Source organism: Phocoena phocoena, chromosome 1 (assembly GCF_963924675.1).
Source record: "Phocoena phocoena chromosome 1, mPhoPho1.1, whole genome shotgun sequence".
NCBI lineage: Eukaryota > Metazoa > Chordata > Mammalia > Artiodactyla > Phocoenidae > Phocoena > Phocoena phocoena.
Genome location: NC_089219.1, coordinates 75,798,109 through 75,817,956, shown reverse-complemented (window position 1 = coordinate 75,817,956; position 19,848 = coordinate 75,798,109). Strand labels below are relative to the sequence as shown.

The 19,848-nt window shown below is 34.8% G+C and overlaps 1 protein-coding gene and 1 non-coding gene across 2 annotated transcripts in view; both read left to right on the top strand.

Annotated features, from left to right (window-relative positions):
* The window catches only part of COL24A1 (collagen type XXIV alpha 1 chain), a 368,100-nt gene that overhangs the window by 207,479 nt on the left and 140,773 nt on the right, over positions 1 to 19,848 (top strand). Inside the window, exons 26-30 of the mRNA XM_065887776.1 lie at positions 5,096 to 5,149; positions 6,433 to 6,486; positions 13,486 to 13,539; positions 13,825 to 13,869; positions 13,988 to 14,032. Of these exons, the coding sequence (XP_065743848.1) occupies positions 5,096 to 5,149; positions 6,433 to 6,486; positions 13,486 to 13,539; positions 13,825 to 13,869; positions 13,988 to 14,032 (252 nt within the window). The remainder of the gene's footprint in view (positions 1 to 5,095; positions 5,150 to 6,432; positions 6,487 to 13,485; positions 13,540 to 13,824; positions 13,870 to 13,987; positions 14,033 to 19,848) is intronic.
* On the top strand, positions 7,490 to 7,561 carry TRNAD-AUC (transfer RNA aspartic acid (anticodon AUC)). Its single transcript has one exon. It is a non-coding gene; the product is annotated as a tRNA-Asp (tRNA).

Genomic DNA, 19,848 nt, shown 5'->3' with positions numbered 1-19,848 from the left:
AAATGTCTGTTTAGGTCTTCGGCCCATTTTTGTATTGGGTTGTTTGTTTTTTGGATATTGAGCTGCATGTGCTGCTTATAAATTTTGGAGATTAATCCTTTGTCAGTTGCTTCATTTGCAAATATTTTCTCCTATTCTGAGGGTTGTCTTTTCGTCTTCCTTTGCTGTGCAAAAGCTTTAAAGTTTCATTAGGTCCCATTTGTTTATTTTTGTTCTTATTTCCATTTCTCTAGGAGGTGGGTCAGAAAGGATCTTGCTGTGATTTATGTCATAGAATGTTCTGCCTATGTTTTCCTCTAACAGTTTTATAGTGTCTGGCCTTACATTTAGGTCTTTAATCCATTTTGAGTTTATTTTTATGTATGGTGTTAGGGAATGTTCTAATTTCATTCTTTTCCATGTAGCTGTCCAGTTTTCCCAGCACCACTAATTTAAGAGGCTGTCTTTTCTCTATTGTATATTCTTGCCTCCTTTATCAAAAATAAGGTGATCATATGTGTGTGGGTTTACCTCTGGGCGTTCTATCCTGTTCCAGTGATCTATATTTTCGTTTTTGTGCCATTACCATACTGTCTTGATTACTGTAGCTTTGTAGTATACTCAGAAGTCCGGGAGCCTGATTCCTCCAGCTCCATTTTTCTTTCTCAAGATTCCTTTGGCTATTCGGGGTCTTTTGTGTTTCCATACAAATTGTGAAATTTTTTGTTCTGGTTCTGTAAAAAATGCCATTGGTAGTTTGATAGGCATTGCACTGAATCTGTAGACTGCTTTGGGTAGTATAGTCATTTTCACAATGCTGATTCTTCCAATCCAAGAACATGGTATATCTCTCCATCTGTTCGTATCATCTTTAATTTTTTTCATCAGTGTCTTATAGTTTTCTGCATGCAGGTCTTTTGTCTCCTTAGGTAGGTTTATTCCTAGGTATTTTATTCTTTTTGTTGCAAGGGTAAATGGGAGTGTTTCCTTATTTTCTCTTTCAGATTTTTCATCATTAGTGTATAGGAATGCCAGAGATTTCTGTGCATTAATTTTGTATCCTGTAACTTTACCAAATTCATTGATTAGCTCTAGTAGTTTTCTGGTAGCATCTTTAGGATTCTCTATGTATAGTTCCATGTCATCTGCAAACAGTGACAGCTCAACTTCTTTTCTTATTTGGATTCCTTTTATTTCTTTTTCTTCTCTGATTGCTAAGGCTAAGACTTCCAAAACTATGTTGAGTAATAGTGGTGAGAGTGGACACCCTTGTCTTGTTCCTGATCTTAGAGGAAATGGTTTCAGTTTTTCACCACTGAGAATGATGTTGACTATGGGTTTGTCATATATGGCCTTTATTATGTTGAGGAAAGTTCCCTCTGTGCCTACTCTCTGGAGGGTTTTTACCATAAATGGGTGTTGAACTTTGTTGAAAGATTTTTCTGCATCTATTGAGATGATCTTATGTTTTTTCTCCTTCAATTTGTTAATATGGTTTATCACATTGATTGATTTATGTATATTGAAGACTCCTTGCATTCCTGGGATAAACCCCACTTGATCATGGTGTATGATCCTTTTCATGTGCTGTTGGTTTCTGTTTGCTAGTATTATGTTGAGGATTTTTGCATCCATGTTCATCAGTGATAATGGCCCGTAGTTTTCTTTCTTTGTGACATCCTTATCTGATTTTGGTATCAGGGTGATGGTGGCCTTGTATAATGAGTTTGGGAGTGCTCCTCCCTCTGCTCTATTTTGGAAGAGTTTGAGAAGGGTAGGTGTTAGCTCTCCTCTAAATGTTTGATAGAATTTGCCTGTGAAGCCATCTGGTCCTGGGCTTTTGTTTGTTGGAAGATTTTTAATCACAGTCTCAATTTCAGTGCTTGTGATTAGTCTGTTTATATTTTCTATTTCTTCCTGGTTCAGTCTCAGATGGTTGTGCTTTTCTAAGAATTTGTTCACTTCTTCCAAGTTGTCCATTTTATTTGCATATAGTTGCTTGTAGTAATCTCTCATGATCCTTTGTATTTCTGCAGTGTCTGTTGTTACTTCTCGTTTTTCATTTCTTATTCTACTGATTTGAGTTTTCTCCCTTTTTTTCTTGATCAGTCTGGCTAATGGTTTATCAATTTTGTTTATCTTTTCAAAGAACCAGCTTTTAGTTTTATTGATCTTTGCTATTGTTTCCTTAATTTCTTTTTCATTTATTTCTGAACTGATCTTTATGATTTCTTTCCTTTTGCTAACTTTGGGGGTTTTTTGCTCTTCTTTCTCTAATTGCTTTAGGTGTAAGGTTAGGTTGTTTATTTTAGATGTTTCTTGTTTCTAGAGGTAGGATTGTATTGCTATAAACTTCCCTCTTAGAACTGCTTTGCTGATTCCTTTAGGTTTTGGGTCATTGCGTTTTCATTGTCACTTGTTTCTAGGTATTTTTTGACTTCCTCTTTGATTTCTTCAGTGATCTCTTGGTTATTTAGTAGCATATTGTTTAGCCTCCATGTGTTTGTATTTTTCACAGATTTTTTTCCTGTAATTGATATCTAGTCTCATAACATTGTGGTCAGAAAAGATACTTGACAAGGATTTCAATTTTCTTAAATTTGCTGAGGCTTGATTTGTGACCCAGGATATGATCTATCCTGGAGAATGTGCCATGAGCACTTGAGAAGAAAGTGCATTTTGTTGTTTTTGGACGGAATGTCCTATAAATATCAATTAAGTCCATCTTGTTTAATGTGTCATTTAAAGCTTGTGTTTCCTTATTTACTTTCATTTTGGATGATCTGTCAATTGGTGAAACTGGGGTGTTAAAGTCCCCTACTATGATTGTGTTAATGTTGATTTCCCCTTTTATGGCTGTTAGCATTTGCCTTTTGTATTGAGTTGCTCCTATATTGGGTGCATAAATTTTTACAATTGTTATATCTTCTTCTTGGGTTGATCCCTTGATCATTACATAGTGTCCTTCTTTGTCTCTTGCAGTAGTCTTTATTTTAAAGTCTATTTTGTTTGATATGAGTATTGCTATTCCAGCTTTCTTTTGATTTCCATTTGTATGGAATGTCTTTTTCCATCCTCTCACTTTCAGTCTGTCTGTGTTACTAGGTCTGAAGTGGGTCTCTTTTAGACAGCGTATATACGGTTCTTGTTTTTGTATCCATTCAAGCCAGTCTGTGTCTTTTGGTTGGAGCATTTAATCCATTACATTTAAGGTCATTATTGATATTTATATTCCTATTACCATTTTCTTTATTGTTTTGGGTTTGTTATTGTAGGTCTTTTCCTTCTCTTGTGTTTCACTGCCTAGAGAAGTTCCTTTAGAATTTGTGGTAGAGCTGGTTTGGTGGTGCTGAATTCTGTTAGCTTTTGCTTGTCTGTAAAGGTTTTAATTTCTCTGTCAAATCTGATTGGGATCCTTGCTGAGTAGAGTAGATCTTGGCTGTAGGTTTTTCCCTTTCATCACTTTAAATATGTCCTGCCACTCCCTTCTGTCTTGCAGAGTTCTTCTGAAAGATCAGCTGTTAACCTAATGGGTTTCCCTTGTATGTTATTTGTTGCTTTTCCCTTGCTGCTTTTAATTTTTTTTCTTTGTATTTAATTTTTGATAGTTTGGTTAATATGTGTATTGGCATGTTTATCCTAGGATTAGTCCTGTATGGGACTCTCTGTACTTCCTGGACTTGACTATTTCTTTTCCCATATTAGGGAATTTTTCAACTATAATCTCATCAAATATTCTCTCAGTCCCTTTCTTTTTCTCTTCTTCTTACACTCCTATAATTCGAATATTGGTGCATTTAATGTTGTCCCAGAGGTCTCTGAGACTGTCCTCAGTTCTTTTCATTCTTTTTTCTTTATTCTGCTCTGCAGTATTTCTGTCCACTATTTTATCTTCCAAGTCATTTATCCATTCTTCTGCCTGAGTTATTCTCCTATTGGTTCCTTCTAGAGAGTTTTTAATTTATTTATTGTGTTGATCATCATTGTTTGTTTGCTCTTTAGTTCTTCTAGGTCCTTGTTAAATGTTTCTTGTATTTTCTCCATTCTATTTCCAAGATTTTGGATCATCTTTACTATCATTACTCTGATTTCTTTTTCAGGTAGATTGCCTGTTTCCTCTTCATTTGTTTGGTCTATTGGGTTTTTACCTTGCTCCTTCACCTGCTGTGTGTTTCTGTCTTCTCATTTTGCTTAACTCTCTGCGTTTGGGGTCTCCTTTTCGGAGGCTGCAGGTTTGTAGTTCCCGTTGTTTTTGGTGTCTGCCCCCAGTGGCTAAGATTTGTTCAGTGGTTTGTGTAGGCTTCCTGGTAGAGGGGACTGGTGCCTGTGGTCTGGTGAATGAGGCTGGATCTTGTCTTTCTGGTGGGCAGGACCATATCTGGTGGTGTGTTTTGGGGTGTCTGTGACCTTATTATGATTTTAAGCTGTCTCTCTACTAATGGGTGGGGTTATGTTCCTGCCTTGCTCGTTGTTTGGCATAGGGAGTCCAGCACCGTAGCTTGCTGGTCCTTGAGTGAAGCTGGGTCTTAGCATTGAGATGGAGATCTCTGGGAGAGCTTTTGCCATTCGATATTACATGGAGCCGGGTGGTCTCTGGTCTACCAATGTCCTGAACTCGGCTCTCCCACCTCAAAGGCACAGCCCTGACACCCTGCCAGAGCAGGAAGACCCAGTCAGCCACACGGCTGCTGGTCTTCGAGTCCCCCAGAGAGGCCCACATTTCTTAATTATTGAATTCCCTGACATCTGAAAATGATATGGTTTCACAATCTGTATAACATAATATACATCTATTCATAGCATAACACAACCTGCAGAGATGTGAGATGAATATTCTCTTCTTAGTAGGTTATAATATGTGATTCTGGCTAGCAAATTTCATTTCTAGGCAAAGAGTTTCTAATAAAAATGTACCCATCTTCTATGTAAACATTTTTTATTTCTGTTGTCTATCTTTGGAACATTTCCTGTGGCCTCTTACTTCTTGGATAGTAGAGGGAGATCTTATCACATTATCATTTTTAATTACTATTTATAATTTACTTGTTTATCTTCAATGAAAATAATTAGATGTGATGGAGAATTTATGTCTTTTATATTTTTGCTTAAATTATAGGGATATCCAGGTCCTCCTGGGGCTCCAGGAGCCATGGGTCCACTGGGATTACCTGTAAGTATAGAAAAGACTTCTCTTCCCAGTCAATGCAAAACGCTCTAGAATATATCATGGTATCTTGAACCTCCTCACTTCTACTTGCTCTATTATTTACTGCTCACTTCTAATAGTATAGTTCTGCAACCTAAAATAAAAAATATCTAAACTTTCTTTTGAGTAACCACATATAAGAAAACAGAGTCAGTAATCAAGCTTAGACCTATTGGACAAACAAATCACAAGCACAATTTCCAACATGTTGTTCTTAGAAATTTCCACATATTCTCAAACTGATAAAATTCATGGAAAATATACCTTTATTCAAAAACTGAGTTTTGAAAAACTCCATTTGTGGTTACAGAAAGATAATGAAGCCTTGTCTCTACAGAGAAAGTTTGCTTATTAAAATTTGAAAGTTATTGTGAACTTAAATGTGAAGAATATCAGCCTTTGTGATCCCCTAAGCAGAACTATTATCAGAAATGGTTTATGCTGTTTTGTGAAGCTTCTGTTTTGAAGATAAGCCCAATCTTAGAGCATACTGATAGATGTGTCATTGACTTCTAAAATGAGGAAGACTAATCTAGGGAACAGTTGCCAATCTTTTTACTCATGTAAGATAAGAAATAGATTTAAGATCCTGTGAAAGTTCACTGTTTTTATCTACCTGTGTTATATAGATAAATAAAATTTGTCTTCTAAACACTGGAGACCATTGGGTATAAAAATAATTCATTGTACTTGACTTAGTAACAAATAACAACTTAACCTTCTTTTAAGGCTATTTTTTTGTGGCATGTAAATTTGGAAAATTTTGTGGCATTTTTCATGGTAACAGAAAAAAATCTATTTTTATGTGATGGGATTATCATAAGTATCTAGAGTAATGAGAAAGAAATCTTGCAAAAGTAGCCATTGCTTCTTTGATGGACCAGGCATATTAGACTGGTCAGACTGGCTAAGTGGGTGTCTCCATTATGTGTTGTGTCTCCCACCACCATATGTGCTCATCCTAAAAACTATGTGGTCAGTGAATATTAAATACTTCCCATTCTTTTTCAGGGTGTAAACACTTAGAAATTAAATTTCTCCAAATAGTAGACTATGTCAGAAGCAGAATATTGGGGGAGGGTATTATGGTATTTGTTTAATAGTTAAAGCATATTTTTAAAGGAGACTAATCAATTTTATTTTAAGAATTCCCAAGGAGAATTACATATCATAAGAAAGGTTGTAACTACTGTTCTCGTAACATTCCTGTTAATTCTATAACTGATTTTTAAATTTTCAACATGTAGGGTCCTGTGGGGGCAAGAGGACCACCTGGGAGTCCAGGTCCTAAAGGACGAAGAGTAAGTTATCTAATCAAGGAAGTGCATTAACCTTTTAAAAAATGGTGTCATAAATAGTGATGCATTCAGCAAAAATAGCTCTATATCTTCTAGATCATGCTTAGAGGTTGTTGGGTTTTTTCTTGTTTTCATTATATTAGATGACCTACCTACATTAATTTAAAGGTAATTCATAATCATTTGTATTTATAAAACCATACTTTTTCATTTTGTGTTTTAGAAATTTCACTTATTGACAAAGAATTCTTCTTTCTTATTACCAACTTCCAGTTTCATTCTTTGGGGAAATTGTGAACACAAAGATGTTTAAATTATTCTTCTACTCACAAGAGACTTCTATAGCAAGGGATAGTAACAGCATGACAGAATAAGAGTGATAAGAAGTAGAATAAGAATACACAGGATGACTAAGAGTTTATTCACTGTAAATAAGAGGTAATGTGTCATCATTGTCTAATAATTATGCATAAGAATTAAATTAAAACCTTTCACTCTTTAAGTCTTTTAAACATTAAATCCTTTTTTTTTTCTTTAAAGAAATAAGAACCACCATTTATTGCATGCCTGTCACGTGCCAGGCACTTTTACATATACCATCTAACCTAATACTCAAAACCACTCTAGGAAGGAGAGGCATTTATCTCAGATATCACGGTTGAGGAAAACGGGGCTCAGAGAGTTTAAGTATATGAACTGTAGACACACAGGTCTATGGCACAACCAGGATTCAAACCTTAGTGTATCTGATTCCAAACCGTATGCTTATTCAATACCCCTATTGAATTTTAGAGTATTTTTCCTTGATTAATTTGAATATGTGGGCTTTAAGAACTCTGTTTTCTCCCTTGGCTTTACCTTGACTTTTACAGCTAGTGAAGAAAATATTATAAAATTCTAAAAGCATGGCCTCCAAATAACAAAGTTTTTTTTTTTTTTCAAACTGCCATTTTGCAGTTGGCAAATGGGAGAAAAAGGCTCAGTTTAAAATAACAACTTTAGGAATTCACTGGCAGTCCAGTGGTTAGGATTTGGTACTATCACTGCCGTGGCCCAGGTTCAATCCCTGGTCAGGGAACTAAGATCCTGCAAGCTGTGCAGCATGGCCAAAAGAAAGAAAAGAAAATAGGCAAAATAAATAAATAACGACTTTAATTTCATGTGCTGTGTTTTAGGTGAAGATTAAAGAAAGAGAGCAAATTTTTCTGTATTGTCATTTCTTTTCTGAAAAACAGTTTTCCTTTCTGGCTTATGGATTTACAGTCTATAAATAATCCTGATGGCCACATCTATTTTAGCCCAAATGAGATTTAAAATAATAAAATAAAAACTCATGGAAGATGATCTGTACTCTGTCATTTTAGTGGTCTGTACCCTGCCAGCATTCAGTACTTGATTAGGTCAAATGTGTTTATTCAACTTTGTATTACTCATAGTGGGAAAGTTCAACCAGTTTTGTGAAAGATTTAAAAAAACAGAAATACTTACTTTGGTTAGCTAAGTAATTGAGGTCTTATTGATTATCCAGGCATAAGCCATGTACCTAAGCAAGATATGTTTCTGAACCACTTGTACTGTCTGATAAGTCATATGGAAAGTTCATATTCTCTGCAGTTTTCTAACCTCCCTGTGATCCTTGGGCAAATTATTACTCTTTTCTGATTTGACACTTTGTTTTCAATTCTCACCTCTTCAAGTGTCTATTTTCCTCTCATCCTCCAAATACGTTTTACTGATTTGTTCCCAAATGGCTTCTCATAATTATTTAAAGTTCACCAGTATTTTCTGAACAAGGTCTTTTTGTTTAGAAATAAGGGCTTTGTTTAATGCAACGGTGCAATATTCTCTCTTATAGGAGAATATTTCAAATTATCAGTGAACATTAGGAATATCAAAAAGAACTAAAGACCAGAATATTTGGGAAAGAATATAGTATTATGAAGTTCCATTCTAATTATCACCTAATATCTTCTTCTCCCATCAATCCATTCTCCAATCTATTCTCCACTATAGATATGATCATAATAAATATCCTTTCAAATATTTTTCACTCACAAAAAATGAGAATATATGTCCAGCCCACAGGGATAAATGAAAAAAGTATCTGGCTGGGAATTCCTGTGCCCCAGCCCTTCCTTGCTACCCCAAAGGCTGAGAGAGTCAATATTTCCAGCACACCTGTAACACTTTATGACACACAACTGTGTCACAGTACATTGGAGGGGAAGCTAGGCACATTTGCACTAGGAGGCCACACAAAGAACTCTCATTATGAAACTAGTGCTTGTGTGCCCTCGCTGTTCTGCCTGTGATTTGTACTATTATCATAGGTGAACATGCAAACATCATGAATGGTAGGACCACAACCCAAGGAGTCTGCCTGTCCTTCTGCTTCTCTCCTATCCATCCATCTGCCATTCATCTATCTAACATTTACTGATATAATACCATCTGTCAAACACTCTCTTACTATCATGGAGGATTCAAGGTTAACTTTTGCTTAGACCTAAACCACATGGATTTTACGGTTTAATGACTTACAGTCCAGTGGCTTTTAAAGTATCATACAATATTGACAGAGAATAGCAAAAGCTCAGACAAGCAACAATACCTGCCATCTCAGGAAATAACCTAAGCAACTTAGTATTATGAAAATTTTTCTAACTAGTTTTATGAAGATTGTGTAATCCTGCCCCTTATATAACTGAAAAAAATAACAGGATTGGCTGAAAATATTCATGTAGCTTGAGATTGTTTGATGAGAGAGTTACCTGTAGCCAACTTTAACTTTTCCAAAAGAGGATAAAGAAAAGATTAGATTTTTTTTTTTTACTTAACCAGAATACATTCTTCAAGAGCTTTATAGGTAGAGATTTTAAGGCAGGTATTAGAAAAAATAACTTTATACCCAATTAGGTACCTATTATAATATTGCTTGTATAATTTTCTTATAGCTTGTCCTGAAGCTTGTTATGTCTCAGGAGTCAAAGAATAACTCCAGGGATACCTTCTACAACCAATATCAAAGTGATACTTGCAGATATTGATAAAGCTAAGCTTTTAGCTAATTAACCAACCCTTAACTGAAGCATAGAGAAAACCAAACTTTCCTAGAGTTCTGCCAGCCTTAACCTCTTTAACTAGCAACCTCAGGCTTTATAGCCTTTAATTAAATATAATTGTTGTACTTAGACATTTTTTTTAACTTAATGTGGTTACCTTAGTCATCACAGTGGGAGCAGAAACTTCTCTTTCATTTTTCCCTGTCTAGTCCTGGTTTAGTAAATGAAATAATAAATGTGAAAGTACTTTTAAGTAAAAATATTTTTTAATGGAAAACATTAAAAAATGAGTGATTATCACTAAAGTATTCCTTAATTTTGGAGGGAGTTCCTTTCACCTATAATACCAATCAGCATTTTACTCATGTTTAATACTCATTTTGTAAACTTCTTCTAAACTTCACGTCCTCTATTTCAGCCTGAATTCACTTGATAACAGGATTACATCTATTTATTTTTTAACATTTGAAAAAATATTATAAACTTAATAAAGCATAGTTATTCAAAGTCTTTAGACATTATGTGAATCAGGTGACTCACTTATATTGATATCTGCAGGCTTCAGTTGCTTCATCTTACAAAGCAGGGTTTAGACTAGTTCAGCCTTGACAGTGGGTGATCTAGGTGCTGAGGCAGAAACTGGCAGTTAATTATGAGACTTTCTTCCTGAGCTCAATGCAGCCTTTTCTGCATATATATCTAGGCAACCACTTAATCTTATTTTTATCTAAGAAATGAGAATTTTTTCAATCATTTTTGGACCAAACAATTTTTTAAAAATCTTTTTAACTTATTACTCTATGTTTGGGGGCCTTTTGAAGCTTTATCCTTATGGCTGCTAACTTTTAAACCTAGACAGAATGACTTCTAACTCTAGCATTAGCCTTGGAGGATTTACCATTGTGGTTGGTTGTCTAGAGTCAAAATTGTTACCTTCTCCCCACTCCCCCACCCTTCTACCCTAAACAAACTTACACTTCCAATTTGTTTTTATATTAATGCTGTCATAATTCCACTGGTTACTTACTAACAAAATATCCAAGAAAGAACTTTCATGTTGCAAAGGAGTTAAGTGCCTAGTTACCAGTGGATATATTTCTAGATCTTACTTGTTTTCTGTGGTATTTTAGAATGCTAACCACTGATTCCTTTTCATATTTTCTCAGCCACATTCTGTTATTACTCCGAAAAAAATTGGGAAGTGTTTTCTTACAGGGCAGAAAAAAGAAAATAAGCATAGAAGGTGCTGGAGAAAGAGAATCAATACAGGCTACTGATAAGTTGAAGGTGATTATTGGAGCAAGGTCCTGAGGGATCTTTGCACTTAAAACTTCAGAGTCATCCTTTAAACATTGTTCTTTTTTTTATCTTCAGTTACTTCATTGTCAAACATTCCAAGGAAGCCCCCACCTCAGGACCTTTGCAGTTGCTATTTCTCCTGCCAGAATGATCTTCCCCAAGTTATTTGCATAGCCTGCAGTCTCAGCTCCTTCAGATCTACCCACATGTCACTTTAGAGAGCCTTCTCAGACCCTGATCTAAAGTGGGGCCCCCCAACTTGGACTCCTTCTAGTCCCTTAACCTCCTTTATTTTTCTTCATTACACTTGACTACCTATAGTCATTTTATATTTTAATTTTATATATCGATTTGCTTGATTATAAATTCAGGGATTTGTCTCTTCTCCTTACTGTATCCTCTGGGCCTAAAACAATACCTGGCTTATAGTTGGCACTCAGTAAATGTTTGTTGAATGAACAACAACACACTTTGAAAGTCACTTATCTATTAAGTCCATACTCCTCAATTTGACATTCAATGTCCTGTACATTAATACTTTAACTTAGTTTTGCAGTCTTTTATGGGAAAATAGGATCAAAAAGTAAACAAATTTACTGGGGACAAATCATGGAGTACCTTAATTATAGACAGAAATTGTAGGGCTAGAGCTATGGCTTTAGCTTTAGTATGCCCAGTAGAGCTATAAATCCTCATGGATTGTGAGTCTTCTCTCCAATCCTGTGGATGTGTCCAAGAGAATCAGGGTTTCACTTACCCTAAGGGCACCCAGGAAGAGAGTCCTGTTTACAATAAGCAGTTTTTTTCTTTTTTTTTGTGGGGGGGGGTGGTCTGGAGATTTTTATTTCAGAAGGTTTTTATTTACAAAATCAATTTCTTTAATAGATACAAAGTTATGCAAATAATCTCTTTGTCCTTGACCTGTTTTGAGATTTTGCTTTTGAAGAATGGGTCAGTTTACTCCGAAGGAGTAGAATTTATGTGTGAAGAGTTGTTTCTGTCAATAGTAGTCCCTTATTTTCCCTTATAATGTCTCAGCGGTCTGTAGTGATATCTTCTCCTTCATTTCTTTTTTTTTAATTTATTTATTCAAATTTATTTATTTTTGGCTTCATTGGGTCTTCATTGCTGCATGCGGGCTTTCTCTAGTTGCACGGAGCAGGGGCTACTCTTCGTTGCAGTGCGTGGACTTATTGCGGTGGCTTCTCGTTGCGGAGCACGGGCTCTAGGTGCGCGGGCTTCAGTAGTTGTGGCTCGTGGGCTCAGTAGCTGTGGTTTGCGGGCTGTAGAGCGCAGCCTGAGTAGTTTTGGTGCACAGGCTTAGTTGCTCTGCGGCATGTGGGATCTTCCCGGAAGTAAGCAGCTTTTTAATAGTATAAAGCTAAACTAAGCTGGCCTCAGATGGGATACAATAGAAGATATTGAAGCCTACGGGACTTCTTCAACTCAGCATGTTGTATTGGGAGATTTGTATCACTGTTTTGTATAGAAATCTTCAGCGCCTCCTCATTGCTTATTGATTCAAATATAAACTCAAGTCCTTCACGTTTTAAATCCCAGTCTTTTCACAACTATTTATTCGTATAGAAATACTAAAAAATACTCCATGTAATCACCAGCTCAGCTAAACAAACTAGTTTTTCATTCTTAAGTATCTTTTTTCCTGCTTCTTTAGCCTTTTCTCATAGTATGCCTCCATCTAGAATTTCTTTTAGAGCATGATTTCTGACTGTCAAAATAATATCTTCATTCCCTTTACAAATGTGTGAAAGCTCTCTCCCTCCTTTGATCCCTTTAGCCCTTAACACACAATATCTCTGCCTATTTTATAGTTATTTATATAATTTACCTTATCTCATAATGTGGATTCCCATAACACTTAATGCAGTGCATTTTTCACAGTATATGTTCAGTTAATGGTTGTAGAATTAAATTAATTCCCTTGCAAAGGACTTTAAGATCTTCCAAGGACAGTTATAATTAGGCAAGGAACATATACTGTCCTCTTTCATTAGAGAATGACTTTTGCAACTAATGCTTCTTCATAACTAATTACTGAATTAATATTGATAGCAACATAGCTGAGAAGTTTTAAATTTACATGAACATTCTCAGCAACATTTTCTATTCCTTTTCTGTGCCCCTTGCCATCTTTCAGCTGTCAAGCAGGTGCATAGCAGGGAACAGTGCAGTCAGCATTCTTTTTCTAATAAAGTGATGAGAAGAGTTCCATTTCAAAAATATAAAACTTAGGAAGACTGTTTGGACAAACAAACCAGCCACTTTAAAGTTAATTTAGAGTTATTTTTAGGATAAATCCTGGATTTCTGCAAAGGGTAAGGTAAACAAAATACTCAAGTAACAAACCTATGCTATAGCTACCTCAACAACTGAATCAGCTGTTTTTGTGGTCATCTGATTTACTATTTGGTATTAAATCTTGAAAACACTGGCCTGATTCTCCCATGCAAATGGGTTCATCCATATACTCAGCTGTAGTCTTTACTGTGTTCATGGCACAGAAACAAGCAAAAGGAGTTTTTCAACTAAAAAAGAGTCCAGTGTCTCCATTTGTAAGGATGCATAACAGTAAAAAAAGAAACATTTAAAATTAACAACAAGATATTTTTTCCATCTCTAGGGACCAAGAGGACCAGATGGTCTCTTAGGAGAACAAGGTATACAGGGTGCCAAGGTAATCACTTATTTTCTCATTTCATACACAGTTAAATATTTTTGAGCCTATATGTCCTACCTGTCTAAACACTGATGTATTTCCTTATAAAAGTATGGTTCTAAATTTTTTCTTAGTCTAAGTATGAAACATACATAAAGTTTTTACTACACACACAGAAATGTATTCTTTTTATTATTGAACTATGTATTTGATGTCTTAGTTTTTGGTATGTGAGTGTATGTTAGTGTGTATAAGACCATAATTCACATTCTGATTAACTCACCTGGTATTGATTCTTGTTAGGGTGAAAAAGGAGATCAAGGAAAAAGAGGGCCTTATGGTCTTATTGTAAGTAGTAAAATATTTCACATTAAAGATGAACATATAATATCTTCCATTTTTCTTGGTGTGTGATTCATATTTGGGGAGGGAGTTGCTTGACCCAGGCATTTTCTTTCTTATGTAGGGTAAGACTGGAAACCCTGGAGAGAGAGGAGTTCAAGGGAAACAAGTAAGTAATTAAAAATTGCCAAGCTATAAGCAAATTTTATCCACTTTATTCTCTGATACAACTCTTGTTTAGTAATCAGTATTTTAGACTAAGAGAATACAAGTTCTTTTCCTCCTTCAGTCCTTGGGTCAGTCTTTTATTGAGGCAAATTGCTTACTCAATCTGGGCCATTTTTGTACCTATCTATAAACCGGTGGTGATAACTGATACTTTTACTTCACCTCTGCTATCATAGTTTTTGTGTAAAATCCATTTCAAGATAAAGTGGTGTGATGTCATGTAAATATAACAGAATATTAATAAAGCTAACATAAGAAACTTCTTTGAGGCTTCTTGCCTAGTTTCATTTTAACTCACCTTGAGTGTTGTTTGCACCCTTGGAGTGTGGAGCTATGTGTGTCATCATGTTTTCCCATGGCACTGCTCTAAGAGTTTTTAATACTATATAATGCTAAATATTTTCCTACCATCAAAAATCTCAGAATTATACAATTTCTTCTCTGGCACACAAGTTCTGTGGTTATCATCACTAACTGAGGGGGAGTAAAGTTTACTTTTTAAGAAAGAAAAATATACACACACACACACATATATATTACACATATATACATATATAATTTTGAGCACATGAGCTTAAATGTATGGGTTTTTAATTCCATTTGTAATCATAATTTTTAATGGCATTTTGATTTGTCATATATATATGTATAATTTAAAGTTATTAAATTAGATCATAATTTAAATATACTGCAACTGAAGAGTCAGAAAAGGAGAGGACAAAAATGTTTTAGCTGCTGTAATAATTATCACTAATGTTACTGCATTTACTTGTTCCTCTATGAAATCTGCTGCCCCCTGCCGGTTGTTTCCCATAATAGCATTATCTTTACCAATGGTCAAACCTAAAGTAGCAGAGACTTAAAAGAGAAAAATGACTGTATCCAGGGAAAGAACTTGTGTGTGACATTATATTATTAATTGAAGTCATCGCCAAAGAACATTCCTTGAGTATTAATATTCATCATCTAAGTTTCTATTATATCAGTGTAAATGATGTTTCTGGAGATTCTTTCCACTTTGCTACACTGTATACAAAACCAATATGTTGTAGTTGAGTGGAGAAATTTGGAATTTATCAGGTCCATTCCTCTTACTTTAGAAAAATGAGGCCAAGAGAAATTAAATTACTTACTCATTTTGTACGTTGTTGACATTCCTTAGAGTTTTACCTTCGTTTTCAGCCTATCAGATATGCATGGATAAATGTAAAATTTGATATTTGATTTTCTCAATCAATAAAAGTTACTAGAACCATTTTGTAACGGTAGCTTATGGCAAACAAGTTTCATAGACTACCGGAAGAGTAAAGTTACCTTAGGGACAGTAAATCATGAGTTAATACTAGTTGTTGAGGTTTACTTAACTTTATACCTACATTGTCTCCTCGGTCTTGATTGAACTGAAAGAGACTTTTGAGATCTGAGGGAAGCTTGGATCAATTAATCCAAAAAATCCAGATGCCCCAAAGATTTATTTGATCCTGCACGGTAATCTCAGCATCTCTCATCATTTATGCACTGTCAACAAGCAGGCAGTGCTGTATAATAGAAAGATACACTGGAGATCAGATTGACCTTTGTTCTAGTGCACGCTCCTAATAGCTGTATAGTCTTGGTTAGATTGGTTAGCTCTCTGGATCATATTTTCTTCATCTGTAACATAAAGATACATCTCTAAATTGTCATAATTCTAAAGCTAGGTATTACAAGGAAATTGGTAACACATATAGTACTCTGCTAGTCCAGATAAACAGGAGAAGTATATTTGTCTGTGGGCCAACATTGTTTCCTATACTTGCCTTCCATCCACACGTATATCTGACTCAAAGGGCGAATCAAGAAGAAAGGATATGATTCATTGTGTTATTAAGGTGATAAAGCCTGAGTACCTTTTTGGTTTTCTAAATCTTATAAAAACTGTAACAGCTCATACATTAATGATTTTTATCTAGATATTCTTTCAGTTGATTAGTTAAGGGTATTAAATTCTCCAGCTATGATTTTGTATTTGTCTGTGTCTCTCTTTAATTCTGTCAGAGTTTGCTTTATGTATTTGAAACTATTTTTAGAGTATTCACATTATGATTACTATGTCTTCCCAATCAACTGAGCCTTTTATCATTACAAAATGTTCCTCTATATCTCTGGTAATACTTTTTATCCCTGGTAATACTGTTTGGTTTGAAATCTACTTTATTTGATATGTAAGTCTCTCTAGCTGTTTGCATGGCATATCTTTTTCATTCATTTATTTTCAAACCATCTGTGCCTTGATGTTTAAAGTGAATGTCTTAAAGTTAGATCTTACCTTTTTATTCATTCCCAAAACCTCTGCCTTTTAATTCATGTTTGCTCCACTTCCACTTAATGTAGTTATTGATGTGGTTGGATTTAGGTCTACCATTTTTATGGCTGTTTCTCCTCTGTCGTGGCGGCAGTGGTGGTGTGCAGTGCCTTCTTTAGGCACTGAATGATTTTGAGAACTCCACTCTAATTTAACTATTCGCTTTTTAGCTCTACTTCTCATTATTACTTTTAAGTGGTTATTCTAGGTCGGGAGTCAGTAAACTTTCTCTGTAGAGTGCCACAAAATATTTCAGGCTTTGTGGGCCGTATGGTCTCTGTCACAACTACTCAGCTCTAGTGTCATCATAGTGTGAAAGCAACCATAGACGGTATATAAAGCAATGAGCATGACTATTCAAAAAAAAACTATTTACAGAATCAGGTGATGGTCCAAATTGGGCCCTCAGACTGTAGTTTGCCAACCCGTGGTTTAGGGATCACATTGTAACTTTCCACTGTCTACTTAGAGTTAATACAGTAATACTTAACACAGTTGTAAGAAACTTGCAGCCATAGAGGCCTGTTTACTAGCATCCTGTCTTATATGCTCTATTTGTTTTATATCTATATAAGTTATAAACCCCATTTTGCAAAGTTAAAATTCTACTTTAATATAAATGAAACATAAATTAGAGATATTTAGGAGGAAAGTAGTGATTTTTAAAATTATCCATGCATTTACTATTTCTGGTGTTCTTCATTCCTTTCTACAGATGCACATTTCTAAGTGGTATACTTCCCTGCAGCCTATAGAACTTCCTTTAGATTTCTTATAGTCAAGTTCTTCTAGTGATGAATTCTTTTAGTTTTTCTTTATTTCACCTTTATTCTTGAAGGATATTTTCACTGGTTATAGAATTCTGGGTCAACAGGGATTTTTGTTTGTTTGTTTCCATTCAGCATTGTAAAGATGACGTGCCATTTATTTTTGGCCTGCATTACTTCTGATGAGAAGTTCACACTTATCTTTATCATTATTCCCCTGCATATAATATATCATTTTTCTCTGGCTGCTTTCAAGATGCTCTCTTTATCTTTGTCTTTCAGTAGTTTGACTATGATGTGTCTAGATGGATTTTCTTCACATTTATCCAGCTTAATGTTTGCTGAGTTTCTTGCATGTGTAAATTTGTCTTCACTAAATTTGGAAATTTTTCAACTTTTTTTTTTAGGATATTTTTTTCTACACCATTTTCTCTCTCCTTTCCTTCTTGTATTCTTATTAAATATATTTTAGTCATTTTGATTACCTTAGATCCCTGGGGCCCTGTTCATTCCTATTTCAATCTTTCTTTTTCCTGTTTGTTTTTTTTTTCCAGTTGGGAAACCGGAATCTATCTTCTCTAACTTGTTAAGCCTTTCAATAAAATTTTATTTATGATATTGTATTTTTAAGGTTTATTTGGATATTTAATTTTTGGCTCTATAATTGTCATTGTTTCTTTTTACAAATGCTCTTTCTCTTCTGGGATTTCCTATTTATTCATCATGAGTACATTTTTATTTACATTATTGAGCATATTTATACTAACTACTTTAAAATCGTTGTGTGATACATAATAACATCTTTGTAATCTTGAATTTGGTCTCCATTAATTTCCTTTTCTTATAAATATGGGAAATTTTCCCTGTCTAATAATTTTGAATTGTATCTTGAACATTTTGACTGATTCATCTTAGCGACTCTAAAGTCTGTTATATTTCTTTGAAGAGTACTGTTTTGTTTTTAACTTGGCAGGCAGTTAACTTGACTGGTAAAACTCTGAGTTTTCTCTCCTCTGTGGTAGGTGGCTGCTGAAATCTCTATTAAGTTCTTTTAGCCTTGTCTGAGCTACTTGGAGTCTACCATACCAATACAAACCTTAAATGTCAGCAAGAGCTATAAGCAGTTTATATTTGCAATCTGAGGCTCCTCTTTGGCTCTTTCTTTCACCACTTTTCACCATCTATGGTCACTTCAAATTCTGCCCTAGGGTCCTCCATGCCAATAAGACTGAAGGTTTCTATCCTACTTTATCTTAATCATCTTGTATGGCTTCTCGTCTGGCTAAAAGCCATATAAAAAAATCAGAAACTCACCTAGTGTCATTCCTTCTTTCAAGTGTAGACCCTACTACTCTAGTTCCTGCCTATTTTTAATCTTTCTTCACTGCTTTCATATCTTTCCTTTTTAATATTTTATCTTGGGTTTATAGTTATCTCTATATAGATTGGTTTGATAGGAGCAACTTGGCCAATATTGGAAGTGGAAACAATTAACATTTCTTCTTTAAATATAGTTTCTTCTGTAGTAACTCAGAATACTTGAGAAGCATTTATTTCATAATCTTTACAATACAAAAAGTATACAGTATTAACTCTATTCTTTCCCATTCTTCAGACAATGAAGCAGAATGCACACATTTTCATGATCCTACAGTGAAAGTGTGGCAATAGAAATAAGATTTATATACTCCCTTGCTTATTCTCATAAAATGTCTTGATGATGCTCGAAACATGTTTATTTAAAATGGAAAGGCATTGAATGCTTGATTTCTCATGGAATTCAGTAAAAAGCAGTTTAGTGTAGTGGAAGAGCATGGCATTGGAGTCAGACACATTAGAAGTCAGATTCTGGTTCTGTCACTTATAGCTGTTTTGGCTTTGTACAAATTATTTAACCTCTCTGAGCCTCAGTTTCCCTATCATTAAAATGAGATACCTTTTATAGTTATGACAAATGATGCTCATTATATGCTCAGCACGGGCTGTCAATAAATAGCAACCACCATAGTCGTTATCCTCCTGTTCATCATTGCCATAATTGCTGAGATGCATCATACAGCAAGGAGTTGTACTACAAATAATGTATTTCAGTAGCATCTGAAAAGCCTTAAAGGGAATTTTTATTTTGTGCCAGCTTTTGCTTTTCTTCTTCATCTCCAATAAAAATAATTAGAATCCATTTAGGTCATTTCATAGCTTTGCCTAACAGCATTTATGCACCATTAACAGTATTACAAGAACATATTAAGCTTAATATTGTGTGCAAACACACTTTACAAAGCAAACTGGGAAGACATTATTTAAGGTTCTGAACTCTTGCTGTATGTTCAATTGGTATACCAGGCACAGAGGGATCCCTTATATTGATCCCTTAATTTAGGAGTCCGGAGTACATGAGTAGCAGATGATTTTCATGATTGAAACATGGTCTTACTCCAATAGGAGTCCATGAGATTTTGCATATCTCCCTTTCTCTAACCAGACAATCATATGTAACTAAACATAGCATTGATAATCATAACTTAGAAGATTCTTTGTTGCTAGAAATCTGAACGTCTTTACTTCTAATTTAATATCATATTTTTTATATTTCAATTTTAAGATAAAATGGTAATTGTGATCTGCTGTATAATTGCCAAACTTCCC